General features: G+C 36.2%; 1 protein-coding gene across 6 annotated transcripts; it reads left to right on the top strand.

Annotated features, from left to right (window-relative positions):
- The first annotated feature begins 45 nt into the window (after window positions 1-45).
- ABHD18 (abhydrolase domain containing 18) lies at window positions 46-21502 on the top strand. Of its 6 annotated transcripts, none has more exons than XM_081959748.1 (15): window positions 46-172; window positions 1060-1104; window positions 5149-5234; window positions 8204-8308; window positions 8595-8679; window positions 10257-10357; window positions 10496-10574; window positions 10661-10747; window positions 11181-11206; window positions 14426-14564; window positions 15666-15755; window positions 16348-16449; window positions 17708-18065; window positions 19743-19905; window positions 20720-21502. In XM_081959748.1, the coding sequence occupies exons 4-15, from the start codon at window positions 8217-8219 to the stop codon at window positions 20769-20771; spliced, it is 1374 nt and encodes a 457-aa protein (XP_081815874.1). In that variant the 5' UTR covers window positions 46-172; window positions 1060-1104; window positions 5149-5234; window positions 8204-8216; the 3' UTR covers window positions 20772-21502. The 6 variants fall into 6 exon arrangements, with proteins under 6 accessions (XP_081815874.1, XP_081815871.1, XP_081815873.1 ...); XM_081959747.1 differs by having other exon boundaries at window positions 71-238; XM_081959746.1 differs by having other exon boundaries at window positions 71-269.

Raw genomic sequence — 21502 nt, 5'->3', positions numbered from 1 at the left:
GCCGGGCGAGCCATTGGTAGAATCGGCCCCCACCCTCCCGCCCCTCGCTTTTTAAAACCGTCGTTGAGGCTCTCGCGAGAGGTGGAACGGGAAGCGGCGACCTTCGGCGTGTTTCTCCACCCCCTTTTTCATTCAGTCGGACTGGGAGGCTTTGGCTTTGTGGATGGTGAAGGTAGGCGGCGAGAGAGAGGGGAAGAGCCAAGGGCGTTGCGGAGAGGTGCTCCTCGGCAATTCTCCCGTAGGTTCGCTCTTTCTTCCGAAGGGGACAGGCATGTCCTGTCTGGCGCCGCCTGAGGTTGTGGGGTCCCTTAAAGTTGTGATTGTGAGAAACGGTTGCTGTGACCTGAGGTCAAAAAACAAAAAAAAAGTAAACGGCGAATAAAACGGCAGGGCGGGTTTTACATTAGAGAAGTGGGGCTTATTTCCAGCATGATATTCGCTTTCCCAAGCCTTCCTGAGGAAAAAGAATGGACTGTAAACAGGCCAAAGTGTAAATTTTTAGGCGGTGTTTGAAAGTGATGTTAGATTTCTACTGTGCCCATTTCCGTGAATTAGATTGCAGTCTTTTGTATTCTTGGCTTGTGAATGAGCCCATCACGTACCATGAAATTGTGGGGAGGGAGTCGGAGTGGATTGCGCGCCTGGGATGCGATAAATGATTCATGGATTTTGAACCCTTTGCGGTATTGGCGCCTGCCAAAGTGGGTTGGTGATTTGGTTGATGATGTACGGACAAGGACAGATGGACACTTCTTTTTATGTATACTGTTTTAATTTTTCCCCATTGGAACTACATTTGAATGAAGTAATGATACGCTAGTACTACCATAAATGAATTCGCTAAGGTACTTGTTATGCTACTCAAACAAGCTACATAAATTTGTTTGAAATCATTTTTAAAAATTAACTTAATAGTTCTAATATGGCATATAAATCTAAAAAAATTGCAAGATTTACTCTGAGAATGTCTAATTGATATTAGTAGATAGCATAGTGTCTCATTTACTGAGTTATACACTGAACAGCATTTGGATTTTGTCTCATTATTTGAATCAACAGATACAATGAAGATACTTAACAGGATTGAATTACCAAAATTGACAGGTAAGAGCAAACATATGATTATATAACATGCATTTTACAACTATCGGCTATCTGACAACTTTGCAATACAAATGTTTGGATATGTATTTTTTTTCTATAGAAAAAATGATATTTATTTCTCCCTGTTTTAAATATCATTGTTTATCACATTGTTTTCAAGGTTGTAACAATGTATTCCTCACTTGCCTTTTTAAAAAAATTGAATTAACTACTTCAGTATAGGATTATTGAGGCTATATTATTTATGTAGTGGTTATCAAACTGCTTATGGCAGTATAGATCATTTTTATCTATATTGTTTTTTCAATGTAATATTGTTCTGTACTACGATACTTCCTTATAATAGTGTCTTATACATGAAGAGCGTCAACCAAGAAAGTTACAACTGCTTTCCTTACAAGCACTGCAAGTAATAGGGCAAGCACTAGACAAGAAACTCAGTAACATTTAATTATGTTTCAAATTGCTTTTATATATTCAGAATAACAGTTGGAAGGGACCTTGGAGGTCTTCCAATCCAACCCTCTGCTCAAGCAAGGGACCATATACCATTTCAGACAAATGGCTGTTCAGTCTCTTCTTAAAAGCTTCCAGTGATGAAGCACCCACAACTTCTGAAGGCAAGCTGTTCTACTGGTTAATTGTTCTCAGAGTCAGGAAATTCCTCTTTAATTCTATGTTGCATCTCTCCTTGATTAGTTTCCATTCATTGCTTCTTGTCCTGCCTGCGGGTGCTTTGGAGAATAGGTTGACTCCCTTTTCTTTGTGGTAACCCCTGAGATATTGGAACACTGCTATCATGTCTCCCCTAGTCCTTCTTTTCACTAGACTAGACATACTGAAGTCCCTGCAATCTTTCTTCGTATATGTTAGTCTCCAGTCCCCTAATCAGTGGTGGATTCCGGATCCCGGTGCAACGGGGCCCAGCGTCCACCCCATGAACACATGCAGCACATACGCATAGTGCACGCATGCGTCCTTACCTCCTGCGACGTTCCGTGATGCCTCCGCAACGCTCCAGCTGCTTGGCGGAGTGTCGCATAGGTGCCATATGCTCCCTGCGCATGTGCAGAAGCGCCAAAGAGTTCAAATACCGGTAATGAGGGTTCGCGGGTGGGCCCTCTGGAGCACCGTACCGGAACGGTACCCGGTGCTCCCGGCAGGTACCGGGTAACCCACCACTGCCCCAATCATCTTTGTTGCTCTTCACTTCGCTCTTTCTAGAGTCTCAACATTTTTTTATATTGTAGTGACCAAACTGGATTTAGTATTCTGAGTGTGACCTTACCAAGGCATTACAAAGCAGTACTAACACTTTACATAATCTTGATTCTATCCCTCTGTTAATGCAACCTAGGATTGCATTGGCTGTTTTGGCAACTACAGCACATTGCTGATAGATATTTAGGTGACTATCTACTAGGACTCCAAGATTCCTCCCAGAGTTACTGCTATTGAGCCAGGCTTTACCTAATTTGTACCTGTGCATTTGTCTTTTTTTTCTGAGTGTAAAACCTTACTTTTCTCTCCATTTCATTTTCTCTTCATTTCATTTTGTTAGATAGGGCCATTGTTCAAGTCTGTCGAGATCCATCTGGATCTTGAGCATATCTTCTGGAGGGTTGGCTGTTTCTGCCAGCTTAGTGTCATCAGCAAATTTGGAAAAAAATTCTAAATTGTTTATGAAGATATTGAAGAGTACTGAGCCTAAAACAGAACCTTGTGATACCCATTGCTTACTTCCCTCCATGTAGCTGTAGTTTCATTAAGGCAGGGGTGTCCAAACTTGGGAACTTTAAGACTTGTGGACTTCAACTCCCAGAATTCCCCAGCCAGCCATGCTGGCTGGGGAATTCTGGGAGTTGAAGTCCACAAGTCTTAAAGTTCCCAAATTTGGACACCCCTGCATTAAGGGCTACATGTTGAATGCAATTTGTCAGCCTTTAATATTAATGCATTTGGTGGTGGTGCTGTCTATGCCACAGTTTTCTAGCTTACCAAGGACTAGGTTGTGGTCTCATTTTTCAAATGCCTTATTGAAATCTAAGTACCGCATTTTTCGGAGTATAAGATGCACCGGAACGGTGTATAAGATGCACCAAGGTTTTGAAGAGACAAATTTTCTAAAAAAAAGTTTTTGCACTCTGCAAACCCCCCCAACACGGCCTGTTTCCCCCCCCCCCCCCAAAAGGCATGAATAGCCTTTAGAGGGCTTGCAGTGTGCTCCTGGGGGGGTGCCCCCCCCCCAAATGAGCAAAAAACTGCCGGTTTTTCCTGAAAACTGGCCCATTTTTTGTCAAAAATATGCATCCATAGCCTTTAGGAGGCTTATAGAGTAGTCCTAGGGGCTGGGGTGTGTGCAACATTGAGCAAAAAGCAGCCTATTTTTCACTCATTTCTGCCTTCCCCAGCCCCCAGGAACTCTCTGAAAGCCTTCTACAGTCTCTGCACAGCCATTTTGGTGAAGGGCGGGGTTTTGGGAGGCAAAAAATTGCCTCCCAAAATTCAGTATATAAGACGTCCCCAGATTTTCAGCCTCTTTTTTGAAGGAAAAAGGTGCATCTTATACTCTGAAAAATACTGTATACTATATCCACAGCATTTGCTGCACAATACAGTGTATATTTAGTAGTGTCTTTGTCTTAGTGTTGTGGTCACATGAGAATGTATGCACTGGAATTTGGGTAGAACTATTCATATTGGACGTTTGCTTACCCTGATATATAGATATTCTCATCCTAACCCTCCCTCGCTTCGCTGCATACTCGACACATTGTCGCAATCCTATGCCTTCCTTATCCCCTCTGTGCTGTCCCTGACTCTCGCTCTCATCAACTCTTGCTGACCCTTACCATATCTCCCTCACACACCCCTTCCTGAGCATCTTTCCTGAGTCTAGCCCAGGCACCCTCATACAATCTCCCCAACCCTTGCTGCACTTCCCTTGCACTCACTACCATCCAGCAGCAACTACTGGTACTTGCAACTTCCTGTTGGTTTACCCATTTACCTGTTTGGTGGAAGCCAACAAGAAGTTGCCTTGTCTAATGACTGACTGGGATTTGGTTAACTGTGGCAATCAAGACTGCCAAGATTACTATTGCTAAGTGATGTGGTCACGCTTTATGATCACACCACTTGCAGTGGAAATTCTGTCTCAATTGCCATTGTAAATCGAGGATTACTTGTATTACTGAATCTTAATTTGTTGTTATATATGTAATAAAACAAATAATTAAGTTACAAGTTTAATTTTTACATCAGATTTCCAAAGTTTTCCGTTGGAAGCAGGGAAAGGTTATTTAAATTCAGTGAAGAGTAAACCATTTCAGTTTACAAGAAATGGTTGCAAGAAAACAAATTGCACTAGTGAAATATTAACTAAGCAATGACATCATACCAAAAGATAAAGTAGCTTGTTATTGTTTGCTTTGCCTGATAAATGTAGATGAACATTATATTAGTATTTATTTTTAGTCAAAAGTTCCTCCCACTCATTAAAATGGTATACTTTAGTTGTACATATAGTCTTTGACTGACAACCATTTGTTTAGTGACTGTTCAAAATTACAACAGCACTGAAAAACGTGTCTCATGGCTTTTTTTTTTACACTTACAACTGCTGCAGCATCCCCATGCTTACACAATCAAAATTCGGATGCTTGGCAACTGTTTCACATGTATGATGATTGTAGGGTCCCATGATCATGTGATCATCTTTTGCAGACTTCTGACAAGCAAAGACAATGGGGAAGCCAGATCCACTTAACAATTGTGTTACTAAGTGAACAACTGCAATGATTTCATTTAACAACGGCAGAAAAGGTCATAAAATGGGATGAAATTTACCTGTCTTGACTATCAACAGAAATGTTGGGTTCGATTGTTGTCGTAAGTCGAGGACTAACTGTATAACAAAGAAATGAAAATATTATTAACTCTATCTGTAGTTTAAGAACTGTAAAGTTCTTAAAGTTTAATAACTTATACTTTAGATACTATTCCAAAATTAAATAAAAATTGTTTTCTTCATTTACTATTTAGAAGTTGAATGTTTCAGTATAATGGAATGTGTGGCTAAGAGAAAGAGGAAACAATCTGACGAAGGAAGAGTCTTCAAGGACTTAAAGGTCAGAGAAATAAACTTAGGAAGGACTGGTCCTAATTGATCAGACAATTAAAAGTGGTGGCAGGAAGTTTGTACAGGTAGTCCTCAACTTATGACTATTCCTTTAACAACCATAAGAATTACAGTAGTGTGGAAAAATGACTTGTTACTTCTTTTATTTATGTGTGTGTGAGCTATTTAGCTCTCATCTATATCTATACTAGTCTCCCTTTATTTTATCAGCACAAATACAACACAAATATAAAAAGGCAACATTAAAAATAACAATATGGGTTTCTGCCTGGATGGTTTTCTGTGATGAGCCGAAAGGACAGAAAGAGGGAGGAGTGAGCTCCCTCCCATATTTGGTCATACCAGGGGTTGTAACACAAACACACACACACACACACACACACATATATATATATATACATATACATATACATATACTGTACATATACATATGCCTTACATCAAAGGCACCACAGATAAAATCAGCAAAATTCTCTACAAACACAATATCAAGACAGCCTTCAACACTGACCAAAAAATAGCCAACACCTTAAGAAACCCCAAAGACAAAATCCAGCTAGAAAACCAAGGAGTCTATGAAATACCATGCAAAATCTGCCCTGCAACATACATAGGACAAACCAACAGGAGAATAAACGCACGCATCGCAGAACACAACGTAGTAAATAACTTCCTCCCTTTTCCAGCACTTTAAAGCTACAGGACATGAAATTAATTTTGAAGGAACCAAATTAATCTCCAAAATTAAACACTTCAACAAGAAAATAATTATGGAAGCTATTGAAATAGAGAAACACCCCCACAACATGAATAAACGTGACAATACCTCCCGCCTACCAGACATCTGGAAACCAGCCGTAGTCAACAGACGAGCCCCACCACCACCCAGGCCATTACAACACAAAACAACAACAGACACACAGCCAGCACCAATCTACCAATCATGATACAACCACACAGCCAATCAATCCACTTACTGAAACAAAGCCAGCACTCCACACACACCCGCCAAGATTTATAGAAAGACGGCAGCTCCGACCATGCTTTACTCACACAAACACGAAGCCGAAAACACCAGCCTGAAGTAAACAAATCTATACTATAAGGCAGTGATTCCCAAACTTTTTCAGTCCACCGCCCCCTTGGTGCTACAAACTGATCCTCAGTGCCCCCCCACCCAGTGGTGGAATTCAGTTTTTTTTACTACTTTTTTTACATTTGCTTTCTAAATATCCTTACTAAATGAGTTCCATATGAAAGTTTATATAAAATCACACATGAATGTAATTCCATTTAAATTTAGAACATTGTATGATTGTATGAACTCTAGCAAAATGTAGCCTTTTACATCTTTGGAGAATGATTTCCTTTTTTTAATTATTATTATATATTTTTTATTTTTCCCAATACAACTCATGCAAAGGGTCATCCACACGTACTGTACTTTCCACACTTTTAACTTACATATTTATGATTCCTTATAACTTCTTTAAGCTAAACATTTTTAGTACACATCAACGCATTGACATATACTGTATGTCACTAATGCAGTTTCCTATCTCTTCCATTGACCTAATTAACACCTTTTCACAAGTAAAGTTCAGTTGTCTCTCTCTCACCTCTCTTACTCTCCTCTCTCTCCATCTTTCTCCCTCTCACTTACTTTCTCCCTCCTCCCCTCTCACTTCTTTCCTCTTCCCCTCTCACTTCCTTCCTCCTTTTCTTCCTCTCTCTCTCTGACTTCCTCTCTCCTCTTTCCCTCCCTCTGCCTTCCTCCCTCCCTCTCTCTCTCCTCCTCTCCTTGTGAAAAAAGAAATAGCTTGGCAAAAAAGAAAACCTTTTTTCCCTCCTCCTGGCTGCTCTGTTGCCCCCTGCCCTGAATTTTAAACTGAATGCTAGGCTCAGCTCTGCAAGGGAGAGACCAGACAGAGGGAAATAGCTTGGGAAAATAATAGATACCTTGGCTGGGGCGTGGGGGACCTAGCTAGAATAGAAGCAAAGGAAGACTCACCTGGCAGAGATCTGCTGGGCTGTGTGGTTGAGATGAGCGAGGGAACCAAGCCGGAAGTGCTCAGCTGACTGGCGTCCAACAGAGCCACAGGCAGAATTGTGCCCTGCAAGGGGGCCACCTCCAGCACTCCTCTGCCACCTCCCTTGCCTCTTAGCGCCCCCCTGCTGCCGCCCCTTGCCTCTTAGCGCCCCCCTAAGTCATCCCACTGCCCCCCGGGGGGGGCAGTACCACCCACTTTGGGAACCACTGCTATAAGGGGAAGGCTTGCATTCTGTCATCATTCTACAGGTTGAATAATTATATCTTACATCTCCACTGCACAATTTTTGAATTGACACTATTACTGGAGAGAATTATGACATGTTGCTTCCTACAGCTTTTCAATATTCAGAGGTTGATGTTTGTTTATGTAATCCTACTCTGCATGATTAAACCACTATGGGAATTAAAGTTTGTTCCCATTTGCTTAACAGGTAGTTCCATATATTGGTTTAGGGGGATTCATTTTTAACTGAATATTTTAATGCTGTAACTGCAGAAAAATGTGTTGCCAAAAAGTCACAAAATATAAATGCTTTTAATTCTACCTAATTCATTTCTTGTACTGTTATTATTTCCATAGTTCATGAGTAACTCTTGTAAATACAGGGTCACGCTCCTTCTATTTTGGCAACATTTTTTGAAATGGTTTGCCAATCTCTTTTTCCTAAGATTGAAAAGGTGTGATTGATCAGTTTCCCAGGTGGCTCCCTTGCCTAAAGCAGTTTTAGAACTAATGATACCCGATGAGGAGTTAGCCTCTTTGACAACTCCCCAAAACTGATGCAACCCTTTCTTGGATATATAATTTTCTTTCATAATTTACTATTAACTTTTTTTGTTGTCGAAGTATACAGTTTCAAATCAGTATACTTTTATTGATATGAGTATTTATATATTTTTCCTAGATGTGTTTTGCTAATGGGTGTGAGCAAGCTAGATGTCTTATATAGGCGTCTACTTCTCACTAAACTTTTCATTCAAGGATGGGGAAGACCAGAAGACTTAAAAAGGTAGGTTATAAACAGTTTTTTAAAGGTAAATATTTGATCTTTCCATCTAAATCAGTTAAGGCAAACAGTGCAATTATATTATTTGTAAGAACAATATAGTTGAGCAAAAATGTGAAAATTGACGAACTTCCCATAGTAGAGTTCATTAAAAGTAACAGGGTGTGTGTGTGAAATAAAAGTAATACTAGACCTGTTACAGACAATTGAAATTACTGTTTTAATTACATCTTTATCATATGGAGGTTTTTTTGTTCTTAATATCTGCAACTAATTCTTATTTTAACAGAATATTTGAATTCAGAAAGATTATTGGAAACAGGGAAAAATGTCAGAACCTTATTCCAAGGGACTATCCTGTGCACATTAATAAGGTACTAAAATGAATCAATATGCATGGACTGATTATTCATAACCACCTTTTCAAAACAGAACTATTGAGGGTTGATAAAAAGAAACCTTGTATTTGATAAGATATACATTGTTACCAATCTAGATTTATCAATTTCACTACAGTCATTTCTAGTTTATCCTACCTTACATTTTTTCCGTCTCATGGGAAGTGCCCCAGATGGACAAGACTTTGCTGGAAATTAATTTTAAAATGGTATCAGATTAACATAATATATTTGCTATGTGTACAGATTAATATTGGGACAGGTAGTTCTTAGTTAACAGTGGTAATTGGAAGCAACATTTCTGTCACTAGGTGAGGTGGTTAAGGTACCATGTCACATGACTTTATTGTTTGGCAACAGGAACTGATAGGATTGCTGTTGCTAATGTTAAGGCAACAGGCAGGTTATTAAGCAAGGACCTTCTTGCAACTTCTTGCCAGTTTCCAACAGGCAAAGTCATTGGGGAAGCCAGTAATAATTGCAAGACACAGGCAAGCTCACAGGCAAATCAGTCATCACTAGAGTCAACTCTGACTTATGGGCACCCAAACAATGTGAACATAAATTTCTCATTAGGTTATTCAGAAGAAACAATGGCTTATAAAAATAATTTAAAGAACCTGGTGTCTAGTAGTATGGACGATTATGCTACTATGGGAATTCTCTAGTAGAAACTTGGAAAAGTATTAATCTTCTACATAAAATTCATTCTTTAAGCTTAGCAAATCTTTGCAAAGTTACAAATTTTGGAAAACTAAAATATGCTAGAGTAGTTCTGAGGTGATATAGTTTTAAGAAACAGCTGAACATAAGTGAAAATGTGATTATGAGTTCTTTACTCACTATGGTTATTGTTTTTATTATAAAACAGTATTTAAACTATTTTAAAGCCAACTATGATAAAAAGCTTTTATTTATATTTGCTTACCTCAGTGATTTGATGAAGTTACCAACAGCAGTCTATGCTTTTGTACAAAGTATGATTGCTCCCAAACCAGTAGTGTTTATGACTGCTGTCTTTCTATTACCATGGATTACTCTGGATTGAAATTATTCCATTGTTATAACCTCCTTCATTCATTAGTTAGGATGATTATGAATGTACATCTTATTAAATGTTTCTACTTTCAAAAATTTCCTAAATTACATTTTGAAAGCAGAATCATTTCCTTTCTCTCCAAATTTCTCTTGCCCCCACCCAAACTAACAAAATGCTTTATCAACTTGAGCTCAATCACCACTAAAGCCAGAAAGATTTTTCCTGCTTCTAAATTGGTGGACATGGGATTTGCCTATGAAAGGGTGAGAAAAATTGACATAAAATAACACTGACAGGATTCATATTATGAGTTAAAGTAGTATACCATCAGAATGTGGTTTAGTTGGTTTACAGTACCTTAATGAGTTATAATGTATTTTAATATCTGAGAGCCTGCTTACCTCTAGTTATAAACTAACATAGCTTTTGTGAACAGTTTACTTCTGTTTAGCAGAGCTTTTATTTTTACATGAAAACTTCGATATTGACTGTAAAAATATAATGCTGTGTATAGGTTGAGGAACAATCAGACTGCAAGATCCTTGATGGACACTTTATTTCTCCTTTGGCACATTATGTTCCTGATATCATGCCATCAGAATCAATTACTGCAAGGTAAGAATAAACATATATTATAAGTTAAAATTATAGAACTAAATAAGTAATGGACTAAATATAGTGACATTGTGCAAGGTATATGAGAATTCTCTAATTCATTTAAATCATTTTTCATTATTTTCTTTCTTTTGGTAGGTTTCAATTTATAGTACCAAAGAGATGGAAGAGCAAGTACAAACCTGTTTGTATTCATTTAGCAGGCACTGGAGACCATGTAAGCTTCAGTGTTGTTCAATAATGGTTTCTCAGTATTGCAATAGTGGTATTATTTAATTTCACTTTATTTAACTGTATTTTTAGTACTTTTGGAGACGACGAACTTTAATGGCCCGTCCAATGATCAAAGAGGCCTGCATGGCTTCATTATTGTTAGAAAACCCCTATTATATCCTTTTTATTTGAGTAGTTTGAGTATACCTTTGAATAAAGAAGGGAGAGAAAGTGTTATCCAGTGACATTGAACTCAGATATCAATATAGTAAATAGAAGAATTGCATCAAAATGTGTAAAACATAAATCTGTTTGATTTTGAGCTAGATAAGCAGTTTGTAAATTCACTGAATATAGTAGTACCTGGAGTTTGAGAGTCTTGCATTGACATTTTGCAGCTCACCCTTATGGCAAATCCCCACATTCATTTTTTAAAGGTGTAAATTAAGGAAATTAAATGTTCTAGTGAGTTAGCAATCACTGCATTAACTAAATGTACTTTAACTATTTTAACAAGAGGTTTATTTGATTTAAAGTAATAAGTAGAGATGTTAAAGAATTTTTCAAAATATTTCACAATATTTTCTTTAACTTGCATCTATCTGTACATGGGTACAGAAAACCTAAGGATCAGTTGTAAGTATTATGATTACATAATTATAATAATAGCTTTTATCAGTGTGTAGAAATAACTTTAATTCTAATGTATTTTATTCTAATGCATAAAATATGATCATGTTACAGAAAAGCATTTCAAGACATTGTAATAGACAATGCAAATATTGCAATTTATCCATTCAGTGACCACACATTATTGAAGCTTGACTATGAAATAATTTGAGGAAACATTTTAACTTTGAGTATTTTTTGCCAGAATATTTAATCTGTGATTCTTCAAATCCGACCGGTATTCCAGTATTACAGACACTGATTCTGCTTTAGTATATTGTCCTAAATTTACTTATTCTCAGCAACTAAATATGATATGATTCAAATGTGTGGGTCCTATATTTCAGAGTAAATATTAAAAATGATAGTTCTTGATATGATTTCCTTTCTGTTCCTGCTGAATAAACTGGTAACAGAGAAATTCAAAAATAATCAATTTCTAAACAGACCTGCAAGAATTATTATTTCTGTGCTTTCCTCTACAATGCTGGATTTTGTTCAGACTCCAAATCTATCCACTATTAGAACCTAGAATAGGTACAGTTAAACTTATTGTTCCTATAGAAAACAAACATGCTATACTGTTGCTTAGAAAAGATAGTAATTTACCTGTGAAAACATGACAAGTTGTTCAAAATCGTAGTACATTAATACTATATGGCTTATATGTGGTTAAAGTCCACAGTGTTTTCTTTTGGCATGCACAGGTACTATGTCAATACAGTATATTTTTTCTTTATCTAAGTGAAAAAAACACACTTTTATTATCCATCAACAGCAATTATATTGTTTTGAGATCTTGTTTAAGTGACTTATTGTATTGAATGGTCTAGATCAGCGATGGCGAACCTTTTTTGGCTCGCGTGCCACAAATGGGGGGAGCGCAGGGGGATCGTGTGCAGGCGTGCCGCACCCATAATGCAATGCGCAACCCCCCAGTGCGTATGCGTGCACTACAGGCGCGACACCCCCCCCCCCATTTTTACATGCTTTTTTTGCCCTCCCCAGGCTCCAGAGGCTTTATAGGAGCCTGGGGAGGGCGAAAAGAGTCTCCCCCGCCCGCCCCCCGGAGGCCCTCCGGAGGCTTAAGGGACCATCCAGAGGCTTCCCTGACACCTTCGCAGCGCTCAAAACGACCCTCCAAGCAAACCGGAAGTCACTTCCAGTTTGCTCGGAGGGTCGTTTTAAGCGTTCCAAAGTCTTCAGCTGGCCAGCGTGCGCATGCGCGCTGGCCAGCTGACAGGGCAGCGCCTCGCGTGCCCTGACATGGCTCCGCGTGCCACCTGTGGCACCCGTGCCATAGGTTCGCCATCACTGGTCTAGATCAGTGGTTCTCAAAGTGGGCAGTACTGCCCTCGGGGGGCGCTAAGAGGCAAGCGGGGACAGCAGGGGGGTGCTAAGAGGCAAGGGAGGTGGCAGAGGAGTGCTGGAGGTGGCCCCCTCGCAGGGCGCAATTCTGCCTATGGCTCTGTTGGCCTCCAGTCAGCTGAGCACTTCCGGCCTGGTTCCCTTGCTTATCTCAACCACACAGCCCAGCAGATCTCTGCCCAGTGAGTCTTCCTTTGCTTCTATTCTAGCTACCTCCCCCACGCCCCAGCCAAGGTATCTATTATTTTCCCAAGCTATTTCCCTCCGTCTGGTCTCTCCCTTGCAAAGCTGAGCCTAGCATTCAGTTTAAAATCCAGGGCAGGGGGCAACAGAGCAGCGAGGAGGAGGGGGAAAAGTTTTTCTTTTTTTCTAAACTATTTCTTTTTTCACAAGGAGGAGAAGGGGAGGGAGGGAGGGAGGCAGAAGAGAGGAAGAGAAAGAAGGAGAGAGAAAGGGAGGAAGTCAGAGAGAGAGGAAGAAAAGGAGGAAGGAAGTGAGTGAACGAGGAAAGAAGTGAGGGGAGGAGAGTGAAAGAAAGTGAGAGGGAGAAAGATGGAGAGAGAGGAGAGTAAGAAATGAGAGTGGGAAGGAGATAGGGAGAGAAAGGGGGAAGGGAAAGAGGAAGAGAGGAAAGGAGAAAGAGAGAGAAGGAGAAGAGAGAGGAAGAGAGGTGAGAGAGAGACAACTGAACTTATGAAAAGGTGTTAATTATATCAATGGAAGAGATAGGAAACTGCATTAGTGATATATCAATGCGTTGATTTGTACTAAAAATGTTCAGCTTAAAGAAGTTATAAGAAATCACAAATATGTAAGTTAAAAGTTTGGAAAATGTAATGTACGTGTGGATGACCCTATGCATGACTTGTATTGGGAAAAATAAAAATAATAATAATAATAATTTTAAAAAGGAAATGATTCCCCAAAGTGGTAAAAGGCTACATTTTGCTAGAGTTATTCTTTGCTTCCAATGTGTTGAGGAAGGGGATTGGACTCCATTGTCTATATTTCACTTTCCATCCCCATGGTTCTTTAGTGAATTTTTTTTATAAAAAAATTCAAGCAAATGTTGATGCTTTCTTAATTACACTAATGCAAACAATGTGTCCACAATGACTTTGTAAAATGAAACTTTATTTAATTGGTCATCTCATCATGCTTCAGAATCCCAATGGTGCTTTTTCAAGAGGCAACTGGACTTTCTGGTTTTTCTTTGAAGATGCTTCTTGGATGAGAAGCAAAACATCTTCAAAGAAAAACCAGATCATGTTCAACAATTTTATTGAATTAACATTAACTAAAAAGGTTTTTAAATTGGATTTTGAATAAATGTGCAATTAATTGTTAAAGTTTTGAATTTTACTGTTACTATCTTCCTTCTGTTGTGCAAACCTCCCAGTCACATGATCCCCCAGCCATGCCCACCAAGCCACGCCCACAGAACTGGTAGTTAAAAAAAATTGAATTGCACCACTGGGTGGTGGGGAGCACTGAGGATCAGTTTGTAGCACCAAGGGGGCGGTTTACTGAAAAGGTTTGGGAACCACTGGTCTAGATTATTGCTTTAACTGATTCCTTTTTACCAAATGTGAGTAAAAAAAACAGATAACAATCCATGGGTATTTCACAGCAGCATTTAAAAGTTCTTCAGTTATTTGCAACTAAATAATAGATAGCAAGGTCATTTCACTTGAATAAACCATAGTCTGTTAGCTTTCTACAGGCATTTTTAGCACATTGTCTTTTAACCTGTTTGAATTTGCTGTTAATATATTTCCTCAAACAAGTAAGGTTACTTTTCTTTCCTTGGGAGGAAAGAAGATCCTGTCTAAAAAATGTGTCTGACCTATTTGTGATGGGAGGAGCTCTTGTTCTAGAATCAGCAACTCTTTTGCATTGGTTGGAAAAAGAAGGATATGGACCTCTCGGGATGACTGGCATATCAATGGGAGGACACGTAAGCTTCAGTGTTTAATTGATAATAATTTAATTGAAGTAGATGGTAGCACCCAGCTGAACTTATCTGATCACAAAAAAAAAAAAATCAAATCCAACTAGTACTAGAATGGAAATTACTTAGAAATTCCAGACTATAGACTACATTGGAAAATTGCAAAAAAAAAAAAGACTATTTAAAATCACTTTTGTATTGTAAAAAAAAAAGTGAAAGGGTAACATATATGTTTATATATTATCACCAGAAGCTGATCTTCACTCAGGGGGAACTTAATTCCTAATTGTACTTAGGTTCTTTCGTGTCATATTACACTAAATCGGAAATATCCAGCTTGATGCCTAAAACTTGATTGTAACACCACATATTGAGAAATGTGTGAGGACTGGAGTGTTTTGTAGACTAATTCTAAACAAAGCAGTTAAGAGGTAAAGAACATTATATCTTTTTAAAAAACTATTTTTATGGCTCATTTGCAGTTCTACTTCCAGAGCCTGTAAGGACTATTGTTTTATGTATTAGCAAGAAAAAAATTGAGTTTGACATGGGAAGGATAGATTCATAATTAGTATCTTTTAATATAATTTTTCAAATTAAAGTGAATGTAATTTATACAGCATTAGTCTTTATCAAGGAAACACAAATTAAATTTTCAACTAGGCCAATGATAACTGTCTTGCTGAGATGTGAACATTACATAGGGTAGCCTTATTCAGCTTATCTAACTATCCCTAAAATAAATGCATCATACAATGTTCTAAATTTAAATGGAATTACATTCATGTGTGATTTTATATAAACTTTCATATGGAACTCATTTAGTAAGGGTATTTAGAAAGCAAATGTAAACCTTTGTACATTTGAGGAATACAAACTACTTCAATAGTTTTATAATATGTACTTTATTTCATATACTTTCAAATAGCATCTTCTATATCTATTAATATCAATGCTGTTCACATCCTATTGCTTGGCTTTATATGAGATATGGTTATCTGAAATTGAAAAATGAATTATATGGCAATTTTATCAATTTATGAAAAACATTGCATATTTTGATTTGTACTCATGGAAAAAATTACCCTGTTTTCTTTTTTTTTACAGATGGCATCATTAGCAGTATCTAATTGGCCTAAACCATTACCATTAGTTCCTTGTCTGTCCTGGTCTACAGCCTCTGGTGTTTTTACTACGGTATTACATTCTTAGTTGGTATATCATTATGTAAATCCTTTGAAAATATTTCACCTTGAAATAGTAAAGTAACCATATTTTTTTTAGAATAATAGATACTTTAAAACTGCTACAACCTGACTCCATTGCATGTCCACCCAGGCAATTTGTTTATCTAGGTTGCTTTACTGTTGCAAAAAGATGCATGATATATATTACTATGTGTTGCTAAGTCCTTTTTTCAAAGGTTTTGCACATCCTAATGTATAAGGTCCATGTGCTTAAACCTTAAATATTATCAGTGCTTTGTTACGACAAAAAAATAATCTACAATATTCTTTTAATTATAACATAGAAATAAGTTCCCTTTTCTTGTTATTTTGACACCATTTCACAAAAGCTTTGATCTTTTTAAAAATGTTTAAAATCCCTGCCCAAATCCTTCATTTTAAATGGATTTGTTGCTTAGAAATCACATGAACTATTGACCCTTTTCTTTGTTATTGAATCCAGAAAAACATTTTCAGAGTGATGGAATTTAACAAGTAAAACCCTGGTGTAATTAAAACTGGTTCTTAAATAGTGCGTATAATATATAATCCTTTAATTTCAGGGTGTATTGAGCAAGGCAGTGAATTGGCGGGAACTAGAGAAACAATATTATACTCAGAGTGTTTATGAAGAAGAAATAATTCAAATGCTTGAATATTGTGGAGTGAGTATAAATTATTTTTTAATGGTAACTGCTATACAATTTCTGAGAGCAGTTTAATTTTGTAACTGTAACTCCATTCCAATTTCTGGGACCTGTTTTAATGCTATAGTAGATAAAAAAATTTAACAAAATGTTATTATAACACAATTTTTGTATTAATCTTCTGAGAAATTCTTTTTCAGTTATGTGTAACAACCATCCAAATAGGTTTTCTTAATCCTTGAAAATCTCTGAGATGTTTAGCTACAATTTTTTTTAATTTAGAAAAGAGAAACTATATATTTTTATAGAATAACTATTTAGAAAACAGAAATTGAATTATCATACCAAATATGATTTCTGTGTACATTATTGAAATTGTTAAACCTTTGGAATCTCTTTAGTAAAATAAATACTAAAGCGAGTAATTTGCACATTAAAATGGTGTAGGAGAAAACCACTTGAAAATTCTCAGTTCTTTTCTGATAGAGGGGGTGGGATGGGAGGAAATATTTTGGCTAGTAGTCTGATTGCTGCCTTCTGGGCCAGCCAATTTCCAAAACATCTGCAAAGGCAATCCCACACTCAGAACATGAATGTTAATCCAGTTACAAAGTTATCAATACATGAATCCCTTTCAGCAGGCAGATGTGTATTTGAAAATTTATCACCACATATTCTCAATACGTTTAGAAAAAACTAAATGACTGATATGAGTTACCAACATTTCTTATAATATATGACTGGGAGAATGCTTCAGCGTTGTGTCTCAAATCCATTAATCTGTAGCAAAGCTTCTGATGGCTTCTTTTTCTTCAGTTTATTTTAAGAGGTAATCAAATAGATTGGCAGTATGGGGACATTTCCATATATATTAGAATGATAGCAATTTATCATTATCAGTAATTTTATGGTATTGTTTTATGTTTATATATTTTGATAGGTCATTCACAATAGAAAGTAAATTGTTTTTAATAAAAGTAAGAAGACTAGAACGAATAGGAGAACATTAATGCTCATATTTCTTTTTTTTTAAAATATGCTTTGAGTTTTATTTCAAAATAAAAATGTAAGCTACAAATTTAATAAATAAATATCCATATAGTACACTTTTGGGCATGTGTTCAGTTAAAATACAAAAAACCTCATATAGAATTATCTAATTCAAGAGATCAATTTGTTTTTACATATTTTAAAACATCAAGATACAGGTTTGATTGAAAAGAGGACATTGAAAAATATACCAAAGTGCTTCAATTTAATAAATATTTCTATTCAGACAGATTCATTCAAGATGGGACAAGACTTTGTTAAAAATTCTCCAAACAGTGTGGACAGCTTGAGTTGTCTAGATCTCGACTCTGGTATTCTGCACCTAGATATCGGAAACAAAGTTCCTTCTTCAGAAGTGGGTCACTGCCTTAATATAAACAATCTAAGCTCTTCAACGGAAGGATTGTTGGTGCAAGATGTACCCAAAATGCAGTGCATAAACCAGACATTTTCAACCAGCACCAATAGTGCTAGCTTTTCCAATGAACACCTGATAAGTGGAAAAAATGACAGTTTACAAAGGGAATCATTACGATTTATGAAAGGAGTAATGGATGAATGTACCCATGTTGCTAACTTTTCAGGTACATGCTAATTCTAGAGTATTTCAGATTTTTATGTTATTAATTTATAATCCTATTTAATAATTCTCAATCTCTGAGCACTGTTCATAATTTTTATTACACTTTTTTTCTGTTGTCTTTTCCATATGTATACAGCTTCTACATTTGAATTTGCTCTTATGCTCTTCATATTTATTTCTAGCAAAAGTAGACATCTTTCTACACACCAGTGTACGTGACATATATGTGTGTGTGTGTGTGTGTGTGTGTGTTGTATTTGTGCTGATAAATAAATAAAGGGAGACTAGTATGGATCCATTTCAAGCTATTTAGCTCTCATCAGCTAGCCATACCCTTACTGGGATTTGAACTGGGAAGAGAGCCTGTGGCTTAGTGGCAATTACATCGGCCTAATATGCAATACAGCCCTGGTTCGAATCCCAGTAAGGGTATGGCTAGCTGATGAGAGCTAAATAGCTTGAAATGGATCCATACTAGTCTCCCTTTATTTATTTATCAGCACAAATACAACACAAATATAAAAAGGCAACATTAAAAATAAAAATATGGGTTTCTGTCTGGATGGTTTTCTGTGATGAGCCGAATGACAGAAAGAGGGAGGAGTGAGCTCCCTCCCATATTTGGGCATACCAGGGGTTGTAACACAAATACATACATACATACATACATACATACATACATACATACATACATATATATATATATATTAGTCTCCCTTTATTTATTTATCAGCACAAATACAACACACACACACACATATATATATATATAAATTGAGTTTCTATGAACTGCTAACTATATAATATAGTAATCTGCATTACAATGCAAAATATAAAGTAATTATAGTTATGTACATTTTACATTGATATAGTCTGAAGAAAAAACCAGAGCATACTTAGTTTTTATATATACTAGGCTTTGGCCACAATTTAGATTTCTTCTAAATAAGATTAAATGTAGGATGAATTTCAGCTTTGCAATTTTATTAAATAATTAAGCCATTTGGAAGATTTGAAAACACAAAGGCAGAGTTTGGGGAAAGACAATACTGAGTGGATAATATCCCTGAAAGTGAAGTTAGGGCCTATTAGTTCCGCTGATGCAAAGCTGAGATCACCAATGTTTTGCTTTCAGATTTGAGTAGCAAAATGTTAACAGAACTATGCAAATGATTTTACAGTGTATGGAAATGATGTAGCACATTTTTTTCTACAACATGGCATTTGAATGACATGTGTACCATACTTCAAAAACGAGATAGGACAACCTCAAAACTATATTTGATTTATGCTTGATTATATTTAATTATTACATAAATGTAATATAATTAATATTGCATGTGAAATTATAATTGAATAGATTAGGCAGTTTGTAGGGTCTCTGCTTATTCAACTTCACTATTGGCCCCATTCTTTATGGAATATAAAGACTTATTTCTGCATTAGGAGGAAAACTGGTTTAATTTAAGTAATTTTAGTGTTAGAATCTTTTCTGATTCACACTTTCTAATACTACTCTATACAAATCTTAAACTTTATTTATGTAGTTATTAAGATTATATTGCCACCTGTTGGTGTATTTGAGTGTTCATTGAATTATTTTGTAATGCAACAAACATTTCTAACGTTATATTAAATCTAAAGTTAATAAATTTTTCTTCAAATAAATTGTTCTCAGTTCCAGTTGACCCCACACTGATCATAGTTGTCCAAGCTAAGGAAGATGCCTATATTCCAAGAACCGGAGTGCGTAGCCTTCAAGAAATTTGGCCAGGATGTGAAGTCCGATACTTGAATGGAGGTCATGTTAGTGCTTATCTCTTCAAACAAGGATTGTTCAGGTTAGTAATTCAGAGTAAGCACTGAAAATCAAGTCTAGCTGCTGCTTAAATCATTTAAATTATTTGTATACTGCTTATTTAAACATTCAAAATCAATTTAGCACAATTCATTACAAAATAAACTCCACAGAGCATTGATAGCTCTAATTGTACAGTAATAACATTACTATACTTTTAAAAATACTTTATACAGATATGTGTAGAGACTTTTGATGCTACAAAGTACATGCCATAAACAAAAAGCCGCCTTCCATTCCCATGAACTGGCAATCTGTAAGTCATTATGCAGAAAGTAAGATATCCCCAAGGATCAATAGGGTGTAAAAGGAGATATAATTGAAAATGAACTTTTAGGTTTTAGTTTCTACTAGATAATTCATGACCCCTTGAGTCATCACTTCAGATATATTTCCATATCAGATCTCTCGATGGATTCAACAGTGGCAGAGCTTCTAATGTATTTGGAAAGATTCTTTAAAAACTCTGGGAGACAATCAGAGATGTATCTGCTTGAAAAGAGTCCATGTCAAATGTCTAACAGCACAGTCAAGCATCATCAATTGACCATAGGAAATGTTTTATGACATTCTACAGTTAGTTTCAGGGGAAAGACTCACTTGGGTACTTAATATTAAAGTGCATAAACCATTTTGCAAGTAGAATTATAATTTGTCCATGAAACTCTGATAATGAACCATGAAGTTATAGTTTATAGTTTCAGCATTCAAGTTGAATTTTTAAAATAATAAAGCTTTATAGAAATCATTTTCTAAATGATATTAGTGCAATTAATTTTCTTTTTTTTTTCTTTTAGGCAAGCCATATATGATGCATTTGAACGTTTTGTTCAGAAATATTTGGCATAGTCCTCTTCTGTTGAATTGTTCCATGTACTTTCATTTTCTTATGTGGATCCTGATACTAATGTCTTGAATAGAACAAACCTAACAAGATTGTAATCAAATGTAACTTTTTAAAGTTAGATTTGTGGTGCTAAAGTGATTTTAGCAAAATACATCTCCAAAATATGCTTTGATTAAAAATAAATATGATTTGGAAAGTTTATACATCCATAGAAGACAGACCAATTGAGTATTGTCAACTCTTTAAATTTCAACTTGCACACTTCTTTTTGTTTTACTATATTATAAAGAGCCAAAGAATTAGTATTGTGTTACAGCAATTTAATACTAGCTCCTAAAAGGAAAAATAATAATATAAATTAGGCTTAATATATTAAAAGTCCCCATCCCAATCTCTTAAAATATTCTATATTGTACTTTGAATTATGATCACGTACAAGAGTTATTTTTTTTCTATTTTAGCTTGATGAGTAAATTTAGTTTACTTAACTAGTTTTCCTATAGTCCATTTCTCATTTTATTACTCATTTTATTATTATGTTCATTTAACATAAATGATAGCCATAATCTGTGCCTTAAAAAGACAAAGAAAAGATGTGCATCGTCTTGAACCATAAGAATTGGAATAAAGATTGGAGTTTCTGTAAATGTTGCATGTATGAATGTTTTAATAAATAGTTTCTTGAATATATTTTTAAACTACATATTGCACTAATAAAAGAGATTGTGCTAGT

This window comes from Natrix helvetica, assembly GCF_964273705.1.
Source record: "Natrix helvetica genome assembly, chromosome: 7".
Classification (NCBI taxonomy): domain Eukaryota; kingdom Metazoa; phylum Chordata; class Lepidosauria; order Squamata; family Natricidae; genus Natrix; species Natrix helvetica.
This window is presented reverse-complemented; position numbering and strand designations above follow the sequence as displayed.